The 24,500-nt window shown below is 39.7% G+C and overlaps 1 protein-coding gene across 4 annotated transcripts in view; it reads right to left on the bottom strand.

Moving 5' to 3' along the window:
• Positions 1-546: 546 nt before the first annotated feature.
• The window catches only part of MTMR7 (myotubularin related protein 7), a 106,596-nt gene continuing 82,642 nt past the window's right edge, over positions 547-24,500 (bottom strand). For all 4 annotated transcript variants that reach the window (XM_019664760.1, XM_019664761.1, XM_019664762.1 and 1 more), the window contains 7 exons: positions 12,404-12,513; positions 10,945-11,070; positions 9,310-9,359; positions 6,764-6,964; positions 5,361-5,501; positions 3,865-3,991; positions 547-1,644 (listed from right to left, as the gene is read on the bottom strand). In XM_019664760.1, the coding sequence (XP_019520305.1) occupies positions 1,282-1,644; positions 3,865-3,991; positions 5,361-5,501; positions 6,764-6,964; positions 9,310-9,359; positions 10,945-11,070; positions 12,404-12,513 (1,118 nt within the window). In that variant the 3' untranslated portion in view covers positions 547-1,281. The remainder of the gene's footprint in view (positions 1,645-3,864; positions 3,992-5,360; positions 5,502-6,763; positions 6,965-9,309; positions 9,360-10,944; positions 11,071-12,403; positions 12,514-24,500) is intronic.

Raw genomic sequence — 24,500 nt, 5'->3', positions numbered from 1 at the left:
TTTGGCAAAACTTAATATGCCATTTAAAATTTTTCACATATTCAAAATGTTGATGTAGATCGTACCTAATAATTGAAACTCATACAGTGTGAATGTTATTTATCTCCATTCAAACATGGCAACTTTTCTCCACTAAGTTTCTTCAGATCAAAAGTTTAGGTCACCCAGTAAAGTCCCATTTTTTTTTAAATCAATAGATAGGAATAATTCTGCTTCAAAAGTGCATTTTAGCAAAACAGAAACTTTTCAGAACAAATTTAGCAGTCAGTGGTCATCAGATGTTACTGTTAGTTAAACCATATTAACCAGTTATAATTTCTAAAATGATAGATGACAAAATGTATTCCACTGATTAAATAGAAATGACCACCACATTCTCTAGGATTCTCCCTCATTGAAATTCCTACTAACTTTACTTGTTAGACTTCAGGGATCAAGCTGGTGGTTAGCCCACACTGTCTTAGTAACGGAGCCTCTGGAATAGTAATAAAAGGTTGTTAATAAAAAAGCTAATATGATATCAGTTCATATTTAAGAACCAGAGAGTAAATTTTGCTTCTACTTTATTAGTTAGTAGACCCGTGTCAGAGAAAAAGTGAGTTATAAGTTTTAGCGTTTTTTAAATGGTGACAAGTAAAGAGATTCCAGAAAAAGGCAAAATTATTATAACAATTCAAAATATATTATCCAAGGAAAAGTTAAAGTGGTCCTTAAACCTGAAAGATAAACTTAAGCAATTACAAAGCTCTTCAGGTACAGAAATATATCTATTAACCAAAAAAGGGTGCATCTCAACAATGTGCTTTGTTATTAGAAATATTGATAACAGAGTCAGGAAGGAAGATAACATCGAATGTTTTAGAAACAAATATGCCTCAGGGAGTGAAATACAGAGAAGGACTGCAGATGGTAGCAGGTGTGAGGGAACGGGGTCAGGGCTAGCAGATGCATGCTGTGACAGGAAGATTTGTATTGATAACCTCGGGTGACAGTAGAGGCCATTGCTCTGTCATGAATAAAACTGCCATAGTCTAGAAGGATTTTCAAATTGGAGAATGCCCTTAATATTTATTTGATCCAAGAAATGGCTACTTCCTGTTCTTCAGCGTCTAAAGAAACCAAGTTGGACTCTTCCCCCTCCCGTTTTCATCGCTGCATTTTATAATTCGCAGTGGCATGCACCATTTCTGGAGTTATTTTGTATCTTAAATTGCACTGTTCCCTTATTTTTGGAAAGTGTTTCTTGTGTGTCCTTTGTTTTGGAACCTCCGAAGGGAAGCTTCATGCCGTGAGGAACACGGCTTCGTCGGAATCCCGGTCCTTGGTGCTGTCTTCGCTTGGGGCACACTCCCCACCGCTGGGAGAGCGGCAGCTCAAGTCCTCCACCCCCGACTCCTGGTCGCTGTTGGCGGACAGGTCTGGATCTGAGCTTTTCAGATTGTCTTGGGTTAGAATCAGAGCAGAGTCTTCGTCGCCTTGTGAAGGGCTCCTGGATGGAAACGATTTCACATTCCCACTGTAATCCTGGGGCGTGTTGGCCGTGCTGTTGTCTGAGGTAGAAAACCCAGAGTGTTTGCTGGGCTCACTTGGCTTACTCTTCACTTTAGTGCGATTTAACTGGACTTTTTGGATTTTTTCCAGCCTCTAAAAAAGAAATAACCATTACAGGGAAAAATCATAAATAATTTATCTGTTTTACATATTCATGTCTTTAGCACTCATCACCTTCCAGCTAGTGTAATGTTAAGAACATGGGCTTTAGATGGACTTGGGGTCAAAGGTAAAGGTAGACTTTATAACGTTGGACAAAGCAATTAGACTCTGTGAGGCTTGGTTTCTTCATCTCTAATATAAGGATGGTAATACCTGCCATAGCATAGGTTTTCTCTAAAATGCAAAAACAATAACATAGGTAAAGCACCTGGCATCAGTACTCATTCTTTCTATACCTATCTGGTTTTACAGTCATTTTCACCCTGTGAACTCAAAATACATTTTAAAAAATCAGGAATAAGGCATTACCTAATTTTAAAAATCGAGATATAAATCACTTACCATAAAACTCACCCTTTTAAAAGATATAATTTAGTGGTTTTTAGTATATTCACAAGGTTATGCAACCATTCACCACAATCTAATTCCAAAATATTTCCATCATCCCCAAGAAAACCCCATACCTATTAGCAGTCACTCCCATTCCCCTTTCCCACAGCCCCTGTAACCACTAATCTACTTTCTCTCTCGATGGATTTGCCTAGTCTGGATATTTCTATATAAGCAGAATCATATAACATGCAGCCTTTTGTGTCTGGCTTCTTTCTTTAAGCTTATGTTCTCAGGGTTCATCCACACTGTAACATGTATTAGCTACATGCTACAATACATTCCTTTTTCTGGCTGAATAATATTCCATTGTATGAATATCCACATTTTGTTTATATCCATTGATCAGATGATGGATATTTGGGTTGTTCAAAATACAGTTTACCGGATTTCTTTCTTTGATGTTGGCAAGGAAGGTGTGTGTGTGTGTGTGTGTGTGTGTGTGTGTGTGTGTGTGTGTGTGTGGTATTACATACTCAAAAAGCATTCATATTAAGTTATGTACAAAAGCACTGTGCTGGGCAGTATGAGGAATAGAGACAAATACAGATCTAGCCTTAAGGAGCTTTGAGTAGAGAGGCAGAGCTCATGTAATGTAGGAATTGGGGAGGTAAGAATGATTTCAGAGGGCAAGGTAGTACAGTTAGAGGGAAGCGATCAGGGTAAGGTTCAGGGAGGAAGCAGCATTTTAACAGGACTGTGAAGGAATTAAACTTGCTGGACATACTGGTGATGGTTAGAGCATTTCTGGCAGGAGGGACAGTGAGAAGGAAAGCACAAATGTAGCAAAGTGTCTGTTATGTACAAGAAGCAGGGAACAGATAAATGTGAGCAAGGGGAATAGTGGAGAATAAAGTTTAAAAGGTACATTAGACCGGATTGTGGGAAAATCGCACTTGCCAGGCTAAGGAATTTTATGTTTGTTGTAAGGAAAAAAGGGCAAAAGGTACTTTTAGATATTCTAAGTAATTTTTTTATTAGTAGTATTATATTTTAACAAAAAGAATTCTGGAACAAATTAATAGAATCCTAAGCTTTTCATAAAGCTTGTATATCTTTAGGAAAAGTAAATAAAACTGGTCCAGTGATGACATGAGTGGATTTTGAAGGGCAGAGCTTTTACCACAGCTCCAGAATTTTAAAAACCTAACCTGTGCCTTATATTAGTTCTCTGCAGATGATTTGTTTGTTTGTTTGTTTTAATTCATTTCAGGTATGTTTTTAATTCTAGGCTTCAGCCCTGGTGGCAAGTCAGAGTTACGGCACTCTAAAGGTTCTCTATCAGAATCGGTAGGCTTAGAGCCAGGCAGACATCAGGAGTTTGCATATCATTATAAAATTGTGTATCATTATCTACAAGTACATATATCTGATTTTGTTCTTTCACTTTGAATCTATTTTTTTTGTGTGAATTCTCCAGAAAGAATTCATTTTAGTACTCTCAACAGTAACACACACACACACACACACACACACACACACACACACACACACACGCACACACAAAATCCTGACCCACTGTAGGAATAAACAACTAGTTCAGTAAACCATGGAAGTGAGCCACAAGCCAGATGCCTGAAGTGAATTAAGTGCTGCTTAGGTTTGGGCTCCGGTTTTCTGGGTGCCCACCTGATGGGGTTGTGTTTCAGGTTATCCATTGCTACATTTCACATACCCTGAGTCATGAGAGGCTTGCATGGAGCAGTGATTGTTGAGGAAAAAGCACAGAAAATAAGATAAACAAGAGTAAGTGTGTCTTACCTCTTCTAGGACCTCCAGCTCCTCCTCCAGCTGCTGGGTTTCCTCCTTCACGGCCATGAGGTAGTCTGTAACTGATTGTCGGGGCTGCAGGCCCTTTTCAAAGCGGTTATACATCCCACTCCAAAACCTGGAAGGGATGGCAGAGCTTTGTACCACAGCATCACACTCTGTAAATTCACATTCTCAGGTCTCCTGAGGTATCTTTTAATAACACAGTCCCACAGTCCTAATAATAGCCAAATGCAAATTACAGGCTCAAAAAAGCCACTAACTTAAGGTAACAACTTCATGTTGATGTTTTATTTTTCTTGATTCAGTAAACTTCTTTTAAGGAGAGTAAATTCACCAATTTGTATATATGATACTGAATTAGAAGGCCTACAATTTTCTAAGATAGATTGAAGTACCCCATGTTACTTTTTTTTTCTTTTGGGAGGGGCAGTTAAGAAAATGGCTCTTAGTTTTGAAGTAAACTTGGAAAATAGTGATTGATTAACATGTAGAATCTTGCAGCTGCAAAGTGAGTTTTAAATTTGAGAGTTTTAGCTTATTTTTATCACAACCACCAAAGTAATAAACACTCCCTTTTTTATCCTACACCACAAAGCATACTGAAATACAAATGGGAATAAGTAGTAGAATCCTAGGGATATCCGCAGATCCACTCTTTACTTAGAAAAGCACTTTGAAGGCAGACTCAGTGTCATTCATTGTTTTATCCACAGTGCCTAGAACAGTGCTTAATCCTCAATAATATATTTGCTGACTGCCTATTAGTAACCGATTAGTTGCAGTACAATTGATTGCAATGTGTCTCAGCAGCTCTCAAAACTGCTGTTTTACACATGTAGAATCTGTTGGATGCCACCCTGCTCTCCCAGTCCCAATGTAATTTATTTCCACAGGGATATAGCTCTACTAGAGCTGGATTCAGCAGAGAAAGAAGGTAAGCTGTGTCATGATCACTACCTAAACTTGGGATTCCACATTTAACTTATACGGTACTACTTGGTTTATCCAGCCCATCTCTCCTTCTTTCAATTCTCCATCCCTCTTCCTGCCCTCTCTTTTGCTTTTAAATAAAATGTTTAAGGTATTATTACAAAACATCAACTTCTCAAGATAATTCTCTATTTAGTGGGAAAGGAGAGGGAGAGGAGATACTGGCAAAAGTACCAAAAATACAATAATACCTTGGTTTGTGAGCATAATTCATACCGAAAACACAAACTACTCGTATTGTAAGACATCGCTCGTTTACCAAGTTAAAATGTATTAGAAATGTTTGCGCATCTTGCGGAACACTCACAAACCAAGTTACTCGCAATCCAAGGTTTTACTGAACCAGGTCAGATATTTAAGTATCCTCCTTTGATGTTTTGTGTCACAAAAAGCCTTGAAGCTCAGTGTCTCATACACGTTGGCCTCCAAATATTAAACAGTGCCAGAATCTCAGTTCAGAACCACCCCTAGAAAGGTCCTAGAAGTCGACATACTTGTACATGAAGTTGCATGGCGTTGTGGGGAGACGAAGGGTTCCCTGGGGCTGACTGTGGTCAGCTCTAAATAGAGGATTCAGGTAGTCGGCCCGATTCTTCCACAGGTGAGCCCATAAAGAGTATGTTCTTTCTTGAATTCTGTTATTTAAAAAAAAAAAAAAGCCTGAAAATGACCTATCTTGGTTCTTATAAATAGTTGAATATGTAATATTGAAGCTGGAAGGAGATCAGTAATTGTTATCTGAGCATCACATGTCCCTGTTTTGTAACAGGGGAATTTACACTCTCTGTCTTCATGGTACAGCAGAAGAACACTGTAAAAATTTCACTCCTCTGGTCCCTGTACTGGCCTGGACAAGATGTTTAAATTCCTCTGCTCTGAGTGTAAAATAAAATTGCTGTGTAATTTTTGGGTTGTTTTCCTCCAAGTAATCATTGAACTTTTATTATTTGCCAGGTACTACTTAAATGCTTCACAAGTTTTCTCTCATTTAGTTCTCACTGAATTCCTATCAGATATGTTGTTTTACAAATGAGGAAACTGAGGCTTAGAGAGATAAGTAGTTTCCCAAAGTCATATAGCTGGTGAGTGGAATAGCTGTGACTCAAACCCAAACAAATGCCATTAAGTTGGCTAGTCTATCACAACATACCACAAAACTATCTAGGAAACAGGTGAGCGTAAAGGAGACACTCCGCGACTTTTAAATCATTATCATGTATCAGGAATCATACTTGAAGTTCCTTGAGAAAACATAAACTAGTATTCCCTAGAAAAAGTCATTTTCTTTCTGTTCAGACAGCATAAAATTAGTGGAGTCTATTTTAACTGGTCATTTCCAAAATTAAATCTGATACTATGTAGTCTACAGTTAAATCATTTTAATTTATGAAAATTTCAAAAATTTTCTCATTTGCTGTTCATAAGTCACATTGCAGTTTAAGTTTTTGACTTCATCATTTAAAGTCCACCCTCATCTACTTTTTCCCTCCGGATAAAGGCACTGCAGTTTTAATCTGAATTAGAGTGACTTGAGTTTCAAATTTGCTTTCCAGATTATATTTGCAATTCTTATTATGAAAATACATCCACCAAAGATGTCTGATTTTTCCTTTTAAATGCAAAAATCACTTTCTTTGACTCAAGGAACTTTCCTATCAATATTACTGTGTCAAGTCTACCAACCTGTCGGTGGCTGTCAGGCAGAAACTGGGGGAAATGAACTTGTACCTGTCTTTGTCAGTTTAAATGGTTTAAATGGACATTAAACCATTTATGAGGTAATGTCATGAAAAAGAAAACTTTAATCTGTCAGTACAGGTGTGTGGCTAAAATAGAGGCCATCTGAAATTCTGTCACAAAATTACTTTACATAAAAATTAAACACCAAAACACTTACTTAAGTTCTCGTCTCTCTTTTTGGCTGTTACATAGGAAGTTTCCAAACTGGCAGGAATAAATGTGATGTTGAATGTGAATCAGAAACCTCTCATTGAACTCAAATGCACAGGGAAATTGTTCCATTAATTGCCAAACACACTCAATGAACTGGTCAATAACTGGAGAGATTTCTTTTGGATCACCATCTAGATTGCCATATCTATAAAATAAAGTGTTAGAGAAAGTTTAGGGCAAGCTTCTTTTTTTTTTTTTAAATTAGGAAGCTATAAATGCAAAAACAATCATAAAAGCAACTCTAGTTCCTAAATAACTATCTTAACAAATCTAGAATGCAGAAGTGGAAAAAAATAGCTATAAATTCCAATTTCAAGAGAAACTTTGTAATGGTCTGGGTAGAGAAGGGACATATTCATGCTATAATTACAAAAGAATGTATTAGTCCTAAAGGTAAAATTACAGGAAACTTTCCATGAAAAAAGAGCATTCTTTAATTCAAATTATAAAAGTGTATCAGAATTTTTGAAATAAATCTTCTACTTTATTTTAATTAGTGTCTAGTGAGAGAGGGAAGAAATAGCTAAGCATCTTAGAGTTTTTCACGTTTCATTATTTTGGAGGGAAGGAATGAGGAAGCAAGACAACTTGAAAAAATGGTGGTTTCCCTGGGCCGGCCGAGTGGCTCAGTTGGTTAAGAGCTCGCTCAAGAGTTTGAGCTCTGAGCAACAGCGGTTCAAGTCCAGCCTGAGCTGAGCAGCCGCTGAGCTGCCAATAGGTGGCAGGATGGCTCAGCTAAAAAAAAAAAAAATGGTGGTTTCCCAAGTTTCTAGGGATATTTCCATCTCTAGAGCAGTATTAAAACTTGTCATAAAATTTGTTTCCACGTGACCACAGATTCCAAAAAACCTTTATATCTCATACCTCTTGTTTTTCAAGAGTACATCAGAGAATCTTGAAACTACTTTCAAGAGTAGATAAGAATTTAAATGAAGACTGCCTAGTCCTTTACACTACTGTATGTATTTTAGAAAGAATATAAAAGCGTAATTTGGGTGCCATCAAGTATAAAATGACACTATGGAACCTCATGTTCTCAGCAATGGATAATCAACTTGAGGAATAGAAATGAGCAGGGATCAGTTTAGGAATTTTCCCAAAAGTGGAAACATTAGAAATTGTCTAGAAACTTCTCAAAAGTTTCAGTTCTGTTCACCTTTGGTAGCCTTAAAACAGGTTGCCTAATATACTGTTTCCTCTTAAATCAATTATCCAGCTAGTCTTCAGCCATTTCCATATACTTTCTGTCCATATGTCCTCTGTCTCAGATATTCTAACTGCCTAGAGTCAGTAGGTACCCCCAAACTGAAATAACAGTGTGATCTTAAGAAGGTTACTTAATTGATTTGGGGGCTTTAATTTTCTCCTTTATAAAATGGAATCATTGTGCTTTCCTGGAGAAGTAATTATTTATAAAAACAGGATTCTAGAAAGCACAAAATGAATGCTCAATTAACGCTAAATACAAAAACTATAAAAATAAATATAGGCAGTTCCATGAACTTAGACTTTATTTTAGGAAAGACCTTGAAACAGTAAAAAATGTATATTAAAATATATAATTAAATTTTTTGCACGCTGCCTAAATTGAAATTTTAGCACCAAAATACTAGACAACACTAGCTACAACATTTAACGCTCAGAGATCAGAGAACACTAGAACACAGGTCAGGCATTATCATCAATACTAAAATAAGGAGTCTGGTGTCTCCAAACACAATCGCTTCTGTTTATTGAAATCCTAGTGTGTAAGCCAGGCAAGGAGTTAGGCTAATTACATATACTTTTAAATATAGATGATGTATTACAGAATTGTACCCCTGAAATCTATGTAACTTGACTTAACAAATGTCACCCCAATAAACTTTAATTCAAAACAAACAAACAAAAGAAAACTTGCTCTAACCCTGCAAAATAGGGAGGGTAGCACCATTTCACAGATGGGAGACCAATGCTCGGAGGACAGGTGCCCGAGGCCAACAGCTAGTAAATGCCACAGCTTGGATTTAGATCTGGATCTGTCTGGCACCAAAGCCTGAGCCACCATCCTACACTACATTACTAAGAGAGGTCTGCGACAAACGTCACCTGTGACACATGTCTCAGGAAAACTCAGTTAACCCTCTTTGTGAAAAGTCAAAGAGAAGCTGTTCCACAGGCATTTCACAACTTGCAGCTTAAAGTGAATGTCTGCAGTTCAAAAATGGAATAATGTGTTTGGTAGGAGGCAGGGAGAGCCAATCCTTTCTAGGTCAGTGAACAAGCATTCTCCATCTCTTCTGGAACAATTTTAAAGTGAATTAGTTTTACCAAGAGTACTCAGGGTTAGAACTTCATTTATCTGATACAATGTATACAATAAAATTGAACTTTATGAATGAGTTACAAAAAAACTTTTTAAAAATAAGGCTATTTTCCATACTAATTGAGAACTTCAGAAACACATTTTTTTCATCCTAAACATTCAAAAGATTTTAAAATATTTCTTACCTGTGATTAAACTTATGACCAAAGGAAATCCAGTCCTTTTCAATTAATACCTACACAAGAAAGAATATAAATATCATGGAGAGAAGCAAACGAGGAAAAATAAGAGACCACAACCAATAATGCTGAACGATTCAAAGGTTCTTGGAACAGAAGTCACCATCCTCGGGTAACCTGCAAATGAATGAGCACTCATTACCCACCAATAAAGAGATGCTAATCGGAAGGGCAGAATTGAAGGTCATCCATAGGAAAAATAAATGGGAATGGCCCTCTGAAGTATCAATACTGTCACAGGTAATTGGAAGTTCTCTGACAGTTTCAAAAACAAAGCCCAAGAGGGTCCATTCGAGTGGCTCAGTTGATTAATAAGAGTTAGCTTAAGAGTGCGAGCTCTGAGCAACAGGGTCGTCGGTTCAATTCCCACATGGCCCAGTTAACTTTGCCCGAGCTGAGCTGCCAACAGGTGGCAGGATGGCTCAGCTGGTGAGAGCACATGCTCTTAACAAGGTTGCAGTTCGAGATGGTGGGCTACGCCCATCTGCAGCTAAAGACTGAACTCAGCACCTTGAGCTGGGCTGCCACCCAGGTGGCTCGGGATAGAGCGCACGTTCTTAACAACACGGCTGCCAGTTCGACTCCTGCATGGGATGTTGGCTATGCCCACCCGCAACTAGACTGAGAGCAGTGACTGGACTGGAAGCTGAGCTGGCTGTGCCCTCCACAACTAAAACTGAAGGACAACAACTTGGCTGTTCCCCTCCCCCAATTCCCCAATAAAATCATTAAAAAAAAAAAAAAAAGCCCAAGAGAGGAATCCTGCCTCTTCTCTCTGGTCCCCAGAGTGTCAGCTGGTATGACTTGATAAAGGAGATCTTCCAAGAGATATCCCATCTGGCCTGTTCTGTCAACATCTACCCCTAGCATGGTTTCAGGACCTTTGAAGCACTTTCCACCAAATCCTGGTTCAAGAGGCAGGAGCCACGTCATTTTCCCAGTCCCCAGGAAGTCCCTGCAGTCGTTTTAGGAAAATGGTTCCAGCTTAGCCAAAGCTCCACCATTCTAGGCAACTACACATATTCTGCAGTTGGAAGCAACACATATTTTGATGCACACCTAAAAGGCGCAGCATCTAAGAGGACGCACTCATAATTTCAGCAAAAAACACAAAAACACTGACATTTTCAATATTGTCATCCAGAGTTGTAAAGGACTACTTAAAAAATAAAAGCAGTAAGTGAAAATAGTTTTTTCTCTCCAAGATTTTTTGCATGCTCGATATAGAAAATTTTGTCTCCAAGTATGTTTTGAAGTGTTTTCTGTTCACGTTACCTCAAACTTGAAATACTTTGGAGCAGATGATGTATAAAGCTCACTGTTTTACAAACTACTTACTATAGTTTATATTTGCCCCCAAATTCACATTTAATAGCATTGATTCTGATTGGCTCCAAAATCCCCCCAATTCACCTCTTTACTCCCAGCCTATTTCACTTTTTCCCCTCTAATTGATCTTGCTGATCTGCTAAAAGAAAAATAATGTTGATGAGAAAAAAAAAATGTTGCTGACAGTTGCCAAAGGAGAGGTTCATTCCGTTCAGGGTCCCGCGTGGGAAGCACCCAGGTGGCCTCACTCACCATGAAGCCCTGCAGAGTCCGGTAGTGCGGATCCAGCAGGAGGCTGGCCACTGAGCACACCTGAGCCGTCCTGTCCCAGCCATCGGAACAGTGGACAAGCACACTTGCCCCTTCCTCCGAAACTGCCTGAAAACAGGATCAGCAGAGTCACAAAAAATGACTAGAAACATGAAAAATCTCATCAGGACTACATTTGGTTTTATACTTACAGAAACTGGCAAAAAACAAACAAAACCACCCAAACTAACCACTATTCATTTATTTAGCGTTCATGCTCTTCTCCAGTTAGGGCAGAGCCAGGGAGTGATTGGTGCTGGTACCTAAAGCTTTTCCTTCCCTTCCCACTATATCCAGATGCCCCCAGCCAGGCCACCCCACCTAAGCATAGGTCCTACATATTATGCACTACTTGCTGCGCAAACATATCCCCATGACTTATCTTCTAGCCCGCCTTCAACCCCCTCTCCTCCCCTCTGGGTTTCCACCTTAAGCCTTTCCAATATTGAAATTCTGGATCTCCTACTGGCCTCAGTCATTTGCAAAAGGAAAAGACACAAAAGTCATACATTGTAAAACTGAAATTAGAGACAGAAGGATAAGAGCCAGTAATGGATTCCGGGGTCAGGAAGGAGGAGAAAACAAAGGTAAGCAGGAAGACTGCTAAGAAAAAAGTGTATTTGCTGTCGTGCATGTGCATGCAATTTTTAGCTGAATATTTGACAGGAAACATAAATCGGGAAATGGTGATTTTGTGATAGCATTTATCACTACCTGAAATTCTACTTTTATTCATTTTCTGAATCCCACACCAGAATTGATGAAAGAAGTGAGAGAAGAGGCTGACTTGTTCGGCAGTGCATCCTTAGCACATAGAATAGTGCTTGGCACTAAAATAAATATCTGTTGAATAAATGAATTATCTAATAAAGAGGAGCAGACCATGTCATTAGAAAAGATAATGGTTGTCTTTACATATAAGTCTAAGAGAGATTTATATTTAAAAAAACTGAACAAAATAGACAATCAAAAAGTAGCTTGTATCAAAGTTGCAGCAAGATTCTTCCTGTGGCAAAATCCATCTGCCAGGTCCAGGACCATGGCTGTGCTTATGCCATCAGTAATGAGGAGGACCTGTTTACTAAGATGGAAGCCTCAGGCCTCCGTTACTGAAGTGACATTTGGATGTACTCTCCTATAGAAAATTCTTCCTTCTGTCTAGGACCAAGCCTTACTGGAGAGAATATTCTGAAAACATTTTACCCCTTGACGGCTGTGCTGATACTATCGCCTAAGCACTGTCCTCTCTTTTGCAAAATCCCATCTTCAGAGGGCAAACTAGAGGGAGGTCTACAAAGCAGTTCCCCCGCTCAGGGCAGCTGATGGGAGGAGACAGGACGTCCACTCTGCAGTCAGTGCGCTGCCTGGTTTGCCCCTCCACCTACGCTCTGCAATTGCGTACCTTTGCAATGAAGGTTCCTGCATCCATGATGGCCTTAATGTGCCTCAGCCAGCCAGAGTTCTCTAGTCCCCACAGAAAGTCACTCATGGAGGGAGACTTAAGTTCACACACTGCAAGACAAATCACGTTATCACAGCGAAATAAAGGCAATCTCTTGTTTGACATGTGATCATATTTGCAGGCACTTTGCTAATGATTTCTTCTTGGCCGTATTTTCTGGAAGACTTAAGATAAATGCCCAAGCTTACTAAGCTTGATTCTATGGAACGATTTCAAGTAAGACTTTTCTACCTTTTTTGGTAAAGAAGGATGCTGCATCTGTTTCGAAGTATTATATTCGTAAAACAACCACCAATATGAATGAAAATCATTGACTGCTACCACAGTAAAGGTCCTGCAGAGACGATTTAATTACCCTTCCAGTATTCACAATGGGCCACCAGGGAGCACTGAGTTAGTGCGATGGAGGAGAAAAATCACACAACTGACTCCAGCACTTTCCCAATCAGATCACAGCATCCTTCAGCCACTTCAGTGTAGGACCATAAAAACAAAACAGAACTATCCTAAAAGTCTACAGCCGAACTCTTCTTGCCAAGAACTCCCACCCGATGGGAGTCAAGCATGTGGACTTAAAACTGAGGCCCTCTCATTCTGAACCACTTCTGGAGCATAAGTGAAGGGCTTTCCCTTTAATGGAAAATGAAGAAAACCTAGGGCCCAGTGATATCTAAGTTTACACAACTAAGGCAGGTGTGCAAATACCCCTATTATAGCAAGCAATTTCATCTCAGGAGCTTATCTTTAACATGAAGCATAAAAAAGCTTTAGAGCTAGTGTTCTGACTACATTCAAATATTACATTTCAAATATGTATTTATGGGTTTTATACCTATAAAGCCCTTTTGCAGATTCCTATAAATCAGCCAGTGAGAACCAGGTAATGTTCCATAGATTTTCGTTTAAGTATATTTTATTGTGCTCTGCTGCACTGACACAGGGAGGGAGTAGGGAGCCCTATTTCCTACTTCCAGCTCTCTAATTAGCTCTATGATCCTGCACATATCAACTCTTTCAATTTCTTCATGTTTAAAATGGGGAAGGTATACTAAATTATATCTAAGTGCCCTTCCAACTCTAAACGCCCAGATTCAACTTTGATAACTCTTCAAAAGCACTGCGCATTTGAAATAGAATAAGCATTAACGACCATGTTTAATTTAGCAGATGTCCTTCCCTACAATGTGCCACATAACAGAGGGTTCCCCGGTATTTCCTGCAGCATAAAAGCCACACAAGAAAAGAACAAGTAGTTAAATTCTGAGTTGCAGATGTCAGCAGTGATGAAGGAAATAACACTGAGATTCCCAGCAGGAGGCCCTACTTAAAGAAAACTATATTATGAATATATTTAGGCAAGATTCCAAACTCTCCCTTCCAAACCTCTGCCCTGAACAGGAAGCACAGCTCCAGGTACCTCCTGAGCAGCTGGAGAACTGAGCTCTCTCTGGCATCCCTCTGGCTCAGAGCACTGTCTCTTTGTCAGAGGTCACAGAGCTGCCTCCTCCCCACCATCACCGGCAGGAAAGCCCTATCAATATCTAGTAAAGCGCATGAAAACCAAGGCAGGGAAAGGTGCTTTGCTGCAGCCCAGTGACAAATACACAGCCGGATCCATAGAATCCACAGCTCTATTGGTCAGCCCCGTGCCCTGGGCACTCAGCAGCAGGCTGAGTTTTCCAAAATCATGGTGTCCTTAGTCATTCAAACGTGGTGCTACGAAATATTTAATCACATTAAAAATTTTAAAATAATGTAACAGACACTCAGGTTGGCCACAATTGTTTCAGATGAAAGAGAAGAAAAAAAAAGTTACAAATAAATCCCATGTTTTCATGCTATCCTGCTTCTTCCCTCTTACTTTTGCAAACATTCCCAAGCAGGTTTTTTTCCCTTCACTTCTTACTGTAGCTGTGTGAGTCTGGACAAGATACTTAAGTCTCTTTTGCCTCAGTTTCCTCAGCTGCAAAGTGGGCATGATAGCTCCTACATCCAAGGACTGTTTTATGTTACTCCGCAATACTAGTATTATCCTCAAATAATTTTGTATTGTTTTTATGTGTATTTAAAATTTACATAAATACAACTCTATAGCCTTTTGCAACTTGATTTTTTCATTCAATGTTTTATTTTTGAGACATCCACATTATGTGACTAGATCAGCTTCATTCATTTAACAGCTATGTGAATAGCTGAGCATAGCTCAGATCGTTGACCATACCCCTGCTGTTGGTAGTTGTTTCCTTTTTCATTATTTACAAACAGTGCAGCAAAAAACATCCATCTACAGTCTCCTTGTGGCAAGTCTCCCTGTACATGTGTTTCCGTAAGTGAAATGGGCTGGGTCATAGGTTCGCTGCCTCTTCAGCTCTGCCAGGTATCATCAGTTGCTCTCCAAAAGGGCTGCCCTGGTTGACAGCATCACCAGCAGGGTGGACGAGCCCCTGCCCCATATCCTAGCTAAACGCTTGGTACTGCTGATGCTTCCAGTTTTGCTAATCTTATCTCTCTAAGGATATTAATGCCCATTTCTTGTTTGTTTTCTACCAAAAACTGCTCAGGAGCAATACTTCTATATTTTTGTGGAATCCCATAGATAAAGCTTGATGAAGATAAGGATGCAATAAAAATTTATAACATGCCAAGGGACAGTGTTCTCAAGTAAGAGCAGAGACAGAAAAGATACAGGACTCACACCCCCAGAATACAATATATACTCCCTAGTGGATGTAAAGTCATATCTCACTGCAGTTTGGATTCTCTGATGGCTAGTTCCTCCCCTCTTGCAAGTTCAGTTGTTCATTTAAGTAAATTTTTGCTGTATTTATCTGGCACTTCTAGGTGTTTTCATCAGAGGGTATTTCATGTTAGCTTAATCAGCCATCTTGGGGAAACAGAAAGGCCTCCACGGTTTCACTTAGATTTTAGTTTTATGTGAACGAATCTGTACATCTTAGTGATAATCATGATGTGTACATGGGCAACAGCACGTGATACTGTCCAAGGGCGTGAGCTTCAAGGTCAGATGCTCCAGCATTCCAATTCCAGCTCGGCCCCTGCCCCACATCGCACCTGGGGCCGGTCACCGAGTCTTAATTTCCTCCAGTCTAACATGGGGGTAAAACATCTCCCTCAAATAGCTGTGGAAGGATGAAATGAAGTAATACATAAAAAGTGCGCTGGCAAATAGAAGATAAAATGGTAGCTATAATACGCATTGTATTATTTGTTCATCCAGTATGGTGTCCTGAGAGGCAGGAGGTCCTAGACGCACTCAAACCTGTGGAAGCTGAGGTGCAGAGAGGCTCTAAAACACAAAATAACAATGGCAGAAAGCACGTCTTCCGATGAGCAAGCTGGAGTTTTTGCCACCACCATGGTTACCCACATGGGCTTAACTAGAAATAATAATAACAACAACAAAAAACAAAACAAAAACCTGAAGAGTGCTTTCCAGATGCCTAAGTACTTTATATATAGTTGTTTTTTAATCTTCATAACAATCAGAAGAAGAAGGGACTGTTATTATCCTCATTTTATAAAAGAGGAAACGAATGTGAAGAGCAGTTAAGGAACTCGTACAAGGTCTCCAGCTGATAGGCGGTGAGGCTGGAATTCAGTCCGGATCCAGAGTTGGTGCTCGTAAGCAATGCCCTCTCAGTCAGCTATGTGATTTTTCATAATTCAAACATGGACCAGTCTAAATGCTCGGCTTCCTCATGCTATCATCGGCTTAAAGGTGATGCATTTTACCACTTACAGCTGCACCATCCAATGTGGTAGCCACTAGTCACATGTGGCAAGTCTGCACTGAGACACGTTGTGAGTGTAAAGTATATCCCAAACTTCAGACTTAGTGTGAAAAAACAGAATGTAAAATGTCTCATTAATAGTTGTTTTGATACTGACTACATGTTGAAGTGATAATATTGGGTTGTCGGGAAAGTCATGATGCATTTTTGCAATGAAAAACTGAGAAAAAATACGTCATGACTTTTCCGACAACCCAATAGTTTGGATATATAAGGTTAAATACAATGTATTATTAAAATTAATTCACCCATTTCTTTTTACTTTTTTTTTTTTAATGTGGCTACTAGGAAATTTAAAATGACAAATGCCGCCCATACTTGTGACTACCATTATATTTCTAAGGGACAACACCGATTAGATTGCTCAAGGGAGATTAACCTCACTAAGTCTTCAGACATTTTTGCACCTGTACCCCTACAATAACTGTTAAAACTATGCTTCCTCTCATGCACCCTGGAAAAATGCATCATGATAAGATGGAGGGTGTGCTTGTTTTTTGCAAGGTCGCAAAGGGGCAATTAGGAAGAGCAGGTGGGAGAGCACTGCTGGCTCCTGGATAGAGCAGCATGCCCAGGAAGGTCACACAGCTCAGGAGGAATACAGAGAGACGCTGATGCTCTCAAAACCAAGTCGGTTCCCAAACAGCAATGGAGCCAGGGTGGACACAACGCGGCAGATCTGCCCCTGAACTCCGGGTGAGTGACCTGGTCTGAAGACAGACCTCTGAATCTGACACAAAGGCAAAATGCCAGCCCCCAGTTCAAACTGAGCAACCTCTGCTTTTCCAGCCTGGCCTGCAGAGATCTGTCTGCCTGAGACACAGCCCTGAGCAGTACCGCACAGGCCCTCTGAGGGACAGGATCTCCTCTGTGTATACAGCCCAGTGGGAAGCACGCGGAATTCTAGCACCTTCTGTGAGCTCTCGACAATCCTTGGGCGCCTGCTGTTTGGTCTTTTTGTCCAACCCCAGGCCATGACCCAAAGTGTTTACCTTAATCCTCAAGTATGCACATTCCACCACTTAAGAGTCTCAGGACTCCACTGATTCCTTTCCATCTTCCACAGAGAATGTTCTCTTGTAGTCTTTTTCACTAAACAGGCTAAGCATTCTGGTTGTTATGGTAGGGCTTAGGGCGAGCTGGCCTTCTGTATTTCAAAATGTCTGGGGAGCCTGAGCGATATCTTGGCATCTAAACTCTGAAGCTCAGCCCAAGAACAAATGATCCTTTTCACCTTCTCTCCCCACAAGGCATAGAAATGACAGCAAGTTAAAAATACAGACACCCCAGGCGTTCCAGCTAACCTGGAGACCGCCTGTGCCAAAACCAAGAGAGGAATGATGGCTCGCAGAACAAGGCTCTAAAATGTCCTGCCAGAGAGAATGTTCCCGTGCTCACACAGCAAGGGACATGCTGCCGCATCGCTTGCCAGGTCAGCTCCTTTCTTCCCAAACTGAGAATCACTCCTTGTTGAGCGTTTCTGTTTTCAGGAACTAAAACTGTAGACCTGAAGTACAATAACCTCACCAGGTTTTTAAGCAAGGTAACCAGGAGAGGGTGTTTACCTCCTAAATGATGAGCAGAGTGTTAAAAACAAACAGTTCCACAGATGATTAATAGACGGGGACAGATGTGGGTACACTTGAGACTGGAACAATTAGTGCTTGGGTTTTTAAATATAGAACTGGTGGGTTTGTTTGACTAAACTCAGGATAAGGCAGAAATACTGATTTGTTCAGTCTTGTTGCCAAACCCAAACCAATATTTACAAACCATTTTGCCGAACAAAGTTCATTTCAGCTGACATCAGAGGCATATGCCACTGATTACAGAGCGCTGTGCTTACTAACCGGGAGTTTAATGCCCGGGTCTAATAATATTTGCTTTACATAACAGGGCAACTTATCCCATAAACATACATAAAAAAGAAAAACATAGACCATTATGGATCCTGAGGAAATGTAAAATTTACTTGGAGGAAACTAAGCCTTAGATGATCTTCCTTAGCTATTTCCTGCACCAATCTCATTTCTTCCTGTATAGTTGAGTGGGTGTCAGTGGGGGTACAAGGACAGTCTCCACGTGGGGCTGGTCTTTCTTGCCTCCTAAGATCTAGAGTTGAGATGTACATGGCCCTTCCTTAATTACCACGCCTGACACATGCCTGAGTTCTGTGGATGTATGATTTGTTCTTTCACATTCTGGAGTCAAGCCCACTGAAATGGTCTTCAGAGAATCGGCAAAATGATAATACTGTCCTTGCACTGAACATCCTAGCTGGTGAAACCATTCAAAGAGAACTTAGTTATGGCCTGAAAACCAGAATTGATTGGGTAAGCCTGTTTCGTAGTCTTCCTATTTTCCTTAGAGCCTATCACAGTGACACAAAAGGAACTTCTAGCTTGCAGGGAGTTGTATTCAATTTATACTGTTAGTGGTGGTTTGTTCCCTACCGATGCCAACCAACATGGGACCTCTTATAGACAACTTTGCATTAACTGGACAGGTATATTTCAGCTTCTCCACAGGATATCAACAAGATTAACATTTATTCTTTAAAACAATCCCAGCTTTGCTTATGATGTTATTTTCTGGACTCTCTATACAATAATGCCATGAGAGCTATTTTTGTATAGCCTTGTTTTCTTTTAAAGAATTTGACGATAATATAAAATGGGAAGGTACAATTAAGCCTAGTCTGTATACCTGTGTTAGCATTGCTTGAATCAGTATCATAGAAAATAGTACACACAGGTGTGTATGTGTGTGTCCTGCTAATAAACATGCATGTGTGTAAACACATGTACACACACATGCATGTTCCAGTAATACTAATTACCATTGGCCTAAAGAAAATCAAGCAGCAAGTCCCTATTAGCATTTATTAGCTTTCCATGTGAATTTTGAGTCTAAAGACACCATTTGCAACAAATAAATTAAAAAATTATATTTCCCCATTTTTATTGTGTGGTTTTCTCTCAGTAAATCAGCACAACCTTCCATCTACAGCAGATACAATGATCTCAATTTATAGAAGAGGAATGTTTTCAGATACTGGTGACACAGCAAGTACGTAGTGATAGGAATCTAGTTCCCTCGACTCCAACTTCCATATTATTTTTACTACAAATAGAGAATAACTAGGTCAGTATACAAACTGAGCTAGGATGACTAGGTGCTACATTGAAGGTAGGGCTTGAAAAAATGATAAGGTCTAAACAGGAAACTTAAAGCAAATGGAAACAAAGATGACTAGATTGGGAGAAAGTGTTGAGAGTCTGGGAAGTTTGGGTGGATGTAAAATATTAGAAGTAGGTACTGGAAAGGAGGCCCAGAAATCCTGTAAGGTTCAGGTGTTGGCAGCAACTAACTGAAGTGGTAAAATAAGCAGCATATGCAGTAGTTGTGACATGGGTGGGGACTCATTCCATGCTCATCACATCAGCTAGAAAGCTGCCAGGACCAACAGTCGCATCAAATCTAAGACCATATTGTCACTGGCAAGCAAATACTGAATTGCTAAACAGCCTTATGGAAAAAACAGCTCACCTTGTCACTAAAATTAGTTCACATCTATCTTTAGTTTCCTGGGAGACACTTTCTTCTACAAACACTCCAATAGTAAATGTCCCAGTTACCCCAAACTAGCCATCATGATTAACAAAATATAAAACAATAATTCTGATGGTAAAAAATGTTAGATTAATTTTTGAAGTGCTCAGTGAATGTCAAAATAAAGCAGAATTAGGATAAAAATACCCACTGCTCTCTCATGAACTCACTTTATTTTCTCTTGTCTTCTCCTTTGATAATTTTACCCAGAGATGAAGTTCGCAAGCTTTGACATCCACATAAAACATCCAGCCATCCCACTTACCCAGGGATATCCCTCAGTGACATCACTAATTAACAAGCATCATCTTTTCTTCCTGCCTGACTGTTGCTCTCTGTCAAAAATCAGTTACTTCATTTTGTATTAATGAATGAAGCATTTTTCTATCCAATGCCTAGCACATTGTCTCAATAATTGTTTGATGGACAGATGAATGGTTGAGACAACTATGGCAACTTCTAGTTATTATGTCCTTACAATAAGCAGGTATTGTGCCTGGTACTCTGCATACTCTTTACTACCAATTTTCAGATTGGAAAGTGTGGCTTAAACAGATTCACTAAGTCATCCATGGTTACACAGCTAGTAAATAACTGAGCTGGAATCCAGTCCACAGGACATACACCCCAAGGGTCATGCCCTTTCCTCTGTGCCTTAGTGCTGAGGACATCATTGTCTAGATTGGCTAATACCATCCAGCACTCTCTCAGCCATATCCTCCACCTTACAACACCACAGACAGCAAAGTACACATTCTCGATCCATTTCTTTCCTCCAGCGACCGTGAATTGTTGGTAACCAGAGAAGCCTGACAGAACAGACCAGTTGGTCTAGCAAAACACTCATTAAAAAGCCTTATACCTGTTGCTGTGTGAAACTCTCTAGTTCCACTTTAATGGAAAAGGGGGTTTTCTATGTGGAAACGCATGCAATCTTGCTAAATTTTTAGGGTAATGATCAGATTTTCAGCCAGGTCTTATTGGGTGTCTCATCTAATAGGTCAGTAATCTGAGGGAATTAACAATGGTAAAAAGTCAGAATATGGAAAACTTAAAAAAAAATTAACCTTTCCCTAGCCTTTTATTAGCTCATATCGGGTAGAATTTCATAGGTTAAACTTGTAGGCAATGTCATAGGAAATACTTTAAAATGAAAAACTTAAATATGAAATGTCTATAATGGGTTGAACTCCTCCATTTCTTCAAGGTTGCATTAGCCATCATCTCACATAGACAGGAGAAGAGGGAAAAGGATCAAACAACAAGGGCATTTGAACTGACAGACACAACCTTAACTTTCGGAGCAGAGAGAACTGTTTCACGGAACTATTTCTTGGAGCTGTGTGTCATAGGAACTGTTCCCTTCTTGACCCCAGTGCACCTGGGACAGCCTGGCACGGAGAGCAGAGCAGGGTGTCAGATGACGGTAACACCCACTGCAGCCTTGCATCTCATGACAAACTCAAAGCTCTCTGCCATCAGCCATCCTTTCTACACCCAATTAAGGTTCTGAATAATCGGGCCCCAGAACCTCTACACAGAAACACAGATCAAATAGCATCTCTGCAGCCACCTGATTTTGCCACAAAACTTTCTCCATGGTCAATGCCACACAATTCCAGGGGATATGACAAAAGTGGTTAGGGCGTGGGACCTGCTAAAAAAAATTCAATCTTTTCAGTCGAATCTGCATGGTGCCTTCACTGCAGGATTGCCCAAAGTGCTGAATCAACATTGGGCCTTTGTTCCTGTGCTCTGGGCCCACTCCTATCTGATCCACTGTCAGGCCGCTGAGGCTTGTATCTCCAGAAAACAACTCTCTGAGAAAATGCCCACAGGCCTGACGTGTGATTTATTAAATTATTTGTTTATGAACTTATGCTGCGTGGACACAGACCATACCACAAGACAAGCACTTCTGAAAATTGTGTTGTCTTACTCCATGTCTCTTGAATAAAGAAATTAAGAAAAGTTACCTCTAAAAAGGAATGTGACCTCCCAAATGCTTGCCTGGCTGACTGAATTAATCTACAGCCCAGTAACTCATCCACTCTATTCAGTGCTTATTTTAAAATACAGTATTGCTTCCCAAGAGAGAGTATAATGCATCTTACATTGGAAAGCACTTTATGTTTTGCAAGGACTCTTTCTAATAAGTCTGTGAGTTAGACAGAGTCGATATATTGCTTACATTGTTTTACAAATACAGGAAATGAGATTTGTTCATGTTTACTCAGAGACTAAGGCAAGAACCCAAACCCTGATCTTCCGACACTTAGGCCAAGGCACTTCCTACCCAACCCACTACCTACAGAGGCCACAAAGCCAAGTGGTAAAGAGTATGGTGTGTGGGTTCATACTAAAGTGAAAATCTTGGTCCTACCACTTACTGTGGTGAGCTTTTACATGTTTCTAAGCCTCTGTGCCCCAATTTCCTCAATAGGTACACCATGATTGCAATGAGGATTACCTGAATAAATGTATCTTAAAATATAAAACAATGTTTTTATAATAGAATATAAAAACATCTTAAGATATTAAGCCAGGTTAAACATTAAATCACTCCATAAATGTAACAGCATCATTACCATGTAGGGTGGTTATCTGTGAGCCTGTCTAATATTGGAACCACAAATCAACGAAGATCACTGTGATGCGGTAGGAAGTACTAGTCTCATATTCTGCTTTGTTATGTCATACTGAGAAGGATGTGTGTTTAAAAATGCAATATACAAATATTTTTTAAACATAATATGCCAGACTCTGTAACTGGAGAAATAACCTGCCATGTGGTGAACCGCTTATATAGGGGCCCACAGGGCAGAAAACTGTGGGCAGCCTCTAGGACCAAAGGGAGGCCCCCAGCTGACAGCCACCAAAACTCAGGGCCCTCAGTTGAATTCTGCCAACAACCTGAATGAGTCTGGAAGCAGATTCTTCCCGATCCAAACATCCAGGTGACAATGCAGCCCAGCCAACCCCTTAACTGCAGCCTTGTAATACCCTGGGGAGAGGGTCCTTGGATTCCCACTTACATATGAGACATGCCCAGACTCCTAACCCACAGAAACTGTGAGATACTGTGAGATATTTTATATATATATGTATGTGTGTGTGTGTGTGTGTATATATATATATATATATATATATATATATATATATAAATGTAACATACCAACCATAGAGAATATTTTATAAAGAAAGAAAGAAAAATAAAAAAATTTACCGGCCATCCTTCCATGCTAATCCAATTATATTTTTCTAGGCATTTCCTCCTACTCTTTCTTTATAAATGTGATCTACCATATTGTAAATCAGAGTACTTGTACAATTTTACAACCTGAATTTTTCACTTACATTATACACATTCTCTCATGTTACAATATAAACATATATTCTTCACACTTATTGTTTTTAATGGCTATAATATTTTTTATCAGGAGACAAAGCAAAATTATTTAATCAGTCTACTATTGTTGGACATTCCTGTGGCTTCTAAAATTCTAGTATTATAAATACAACACTACTGTAAAAATAGGCATGTAATATGTCTTTTTTAAAACCATATTTTGGATTAGTCCCTACAGGGAGGCAATATGTTATGTCTCTCTAAGCCAGTGGTTCTCAACCTGTGGGTCGCGACCCCTTTAGGGGTCAAATGACCCTTTCACAGGGGTTGCCGGGTATTCGTATGTGGGCGTATCTGCATGTGGGCCTGGAGACGGATAGAGGAGCGGTGTCTCGGTTCCTAAGACCATGGAAAATATGTGTTTTCCGATGGTCTTAGGCGACCCCTGTGAAAGGTTGAGAACCACTGCGCCAATTTAAATACTTAAAGCACCAGTTTTACCACATTCCTTTCAGTATTGAATATTTTACTTTTAAAAAACTAAGTGAGAAATGGTACCTTCGGGTTTTAATTTCCATTTCTTTAATCACCAGAGCAAGTTTAAATGTTTTTCTATAAGTGTATCTGTTTCAACTCCTTCCTCTTTTAAAAATTATCTTAAATTGAGTTGTCTAACCTTGCTGAGACTCAGTTTCTTCACGTGTAAAGAGCAGATAATACCACAGACTGCACACTGCTGCTGTGAAAATCAAATACAATCATTTAAGTGAAAATACTGAGGAAGGCTGGCACATCACAGTTGCTTAATTTTTAGTTAAATAAATAAATAAAAAAGTAAATGGTCAGTTACATAGAACTACACAATGGTCAACAATATTCATAATGTCATGTAGAATCCAGACACTAAATTGGTGGTGGGGAGAAAGTGCAATTTTCTAGGCAACATCCAAATGATGGGGCACATTGATTGAAAAAGAAGGAAGATGTCACTGCCATGACGCCTTTCCCATAAACACCTGCCTACCTTGAAAACAGATATTCACAAAGAGGCATTACAGGGTAGCACAGCCTCAATAAGCCTAGATGTGAAAGTAATTCTATGTACACCTCTCTACCTTCCCCTCATTGTTTTCCTCCCCAATACCAAGGGTGCCCTAGGAGACTTTTATCTCCACATCTGATGATGATAACTATTTCTTTGGCCTTGGAAAGAACCTATTTCAGGCTCGTCTATTGACTGTTTCCATATATATATATATATATA

The sequence above is a fragment of the Hipposideros armiger genome, unplaced genomic scaffold (genome assembly GCF_001890085.2).
Source record: "Hipposideros armiger isolate ML-2016 unplaced genomic scaffold, ASM189008v1 scaffold_430, whole genome shotgun sequence".
Lineage (NCBI taxonomy): Eukaryota > Metazoa > Chordata > Mammalia > Chiroptera > Hipposideridae > Hipposideros > Hipposideros armiger.
Note: the sequence above shows the minus strand (reverse complement) of the source record. Positions and strands in the feature narration are given on the sequence as shown.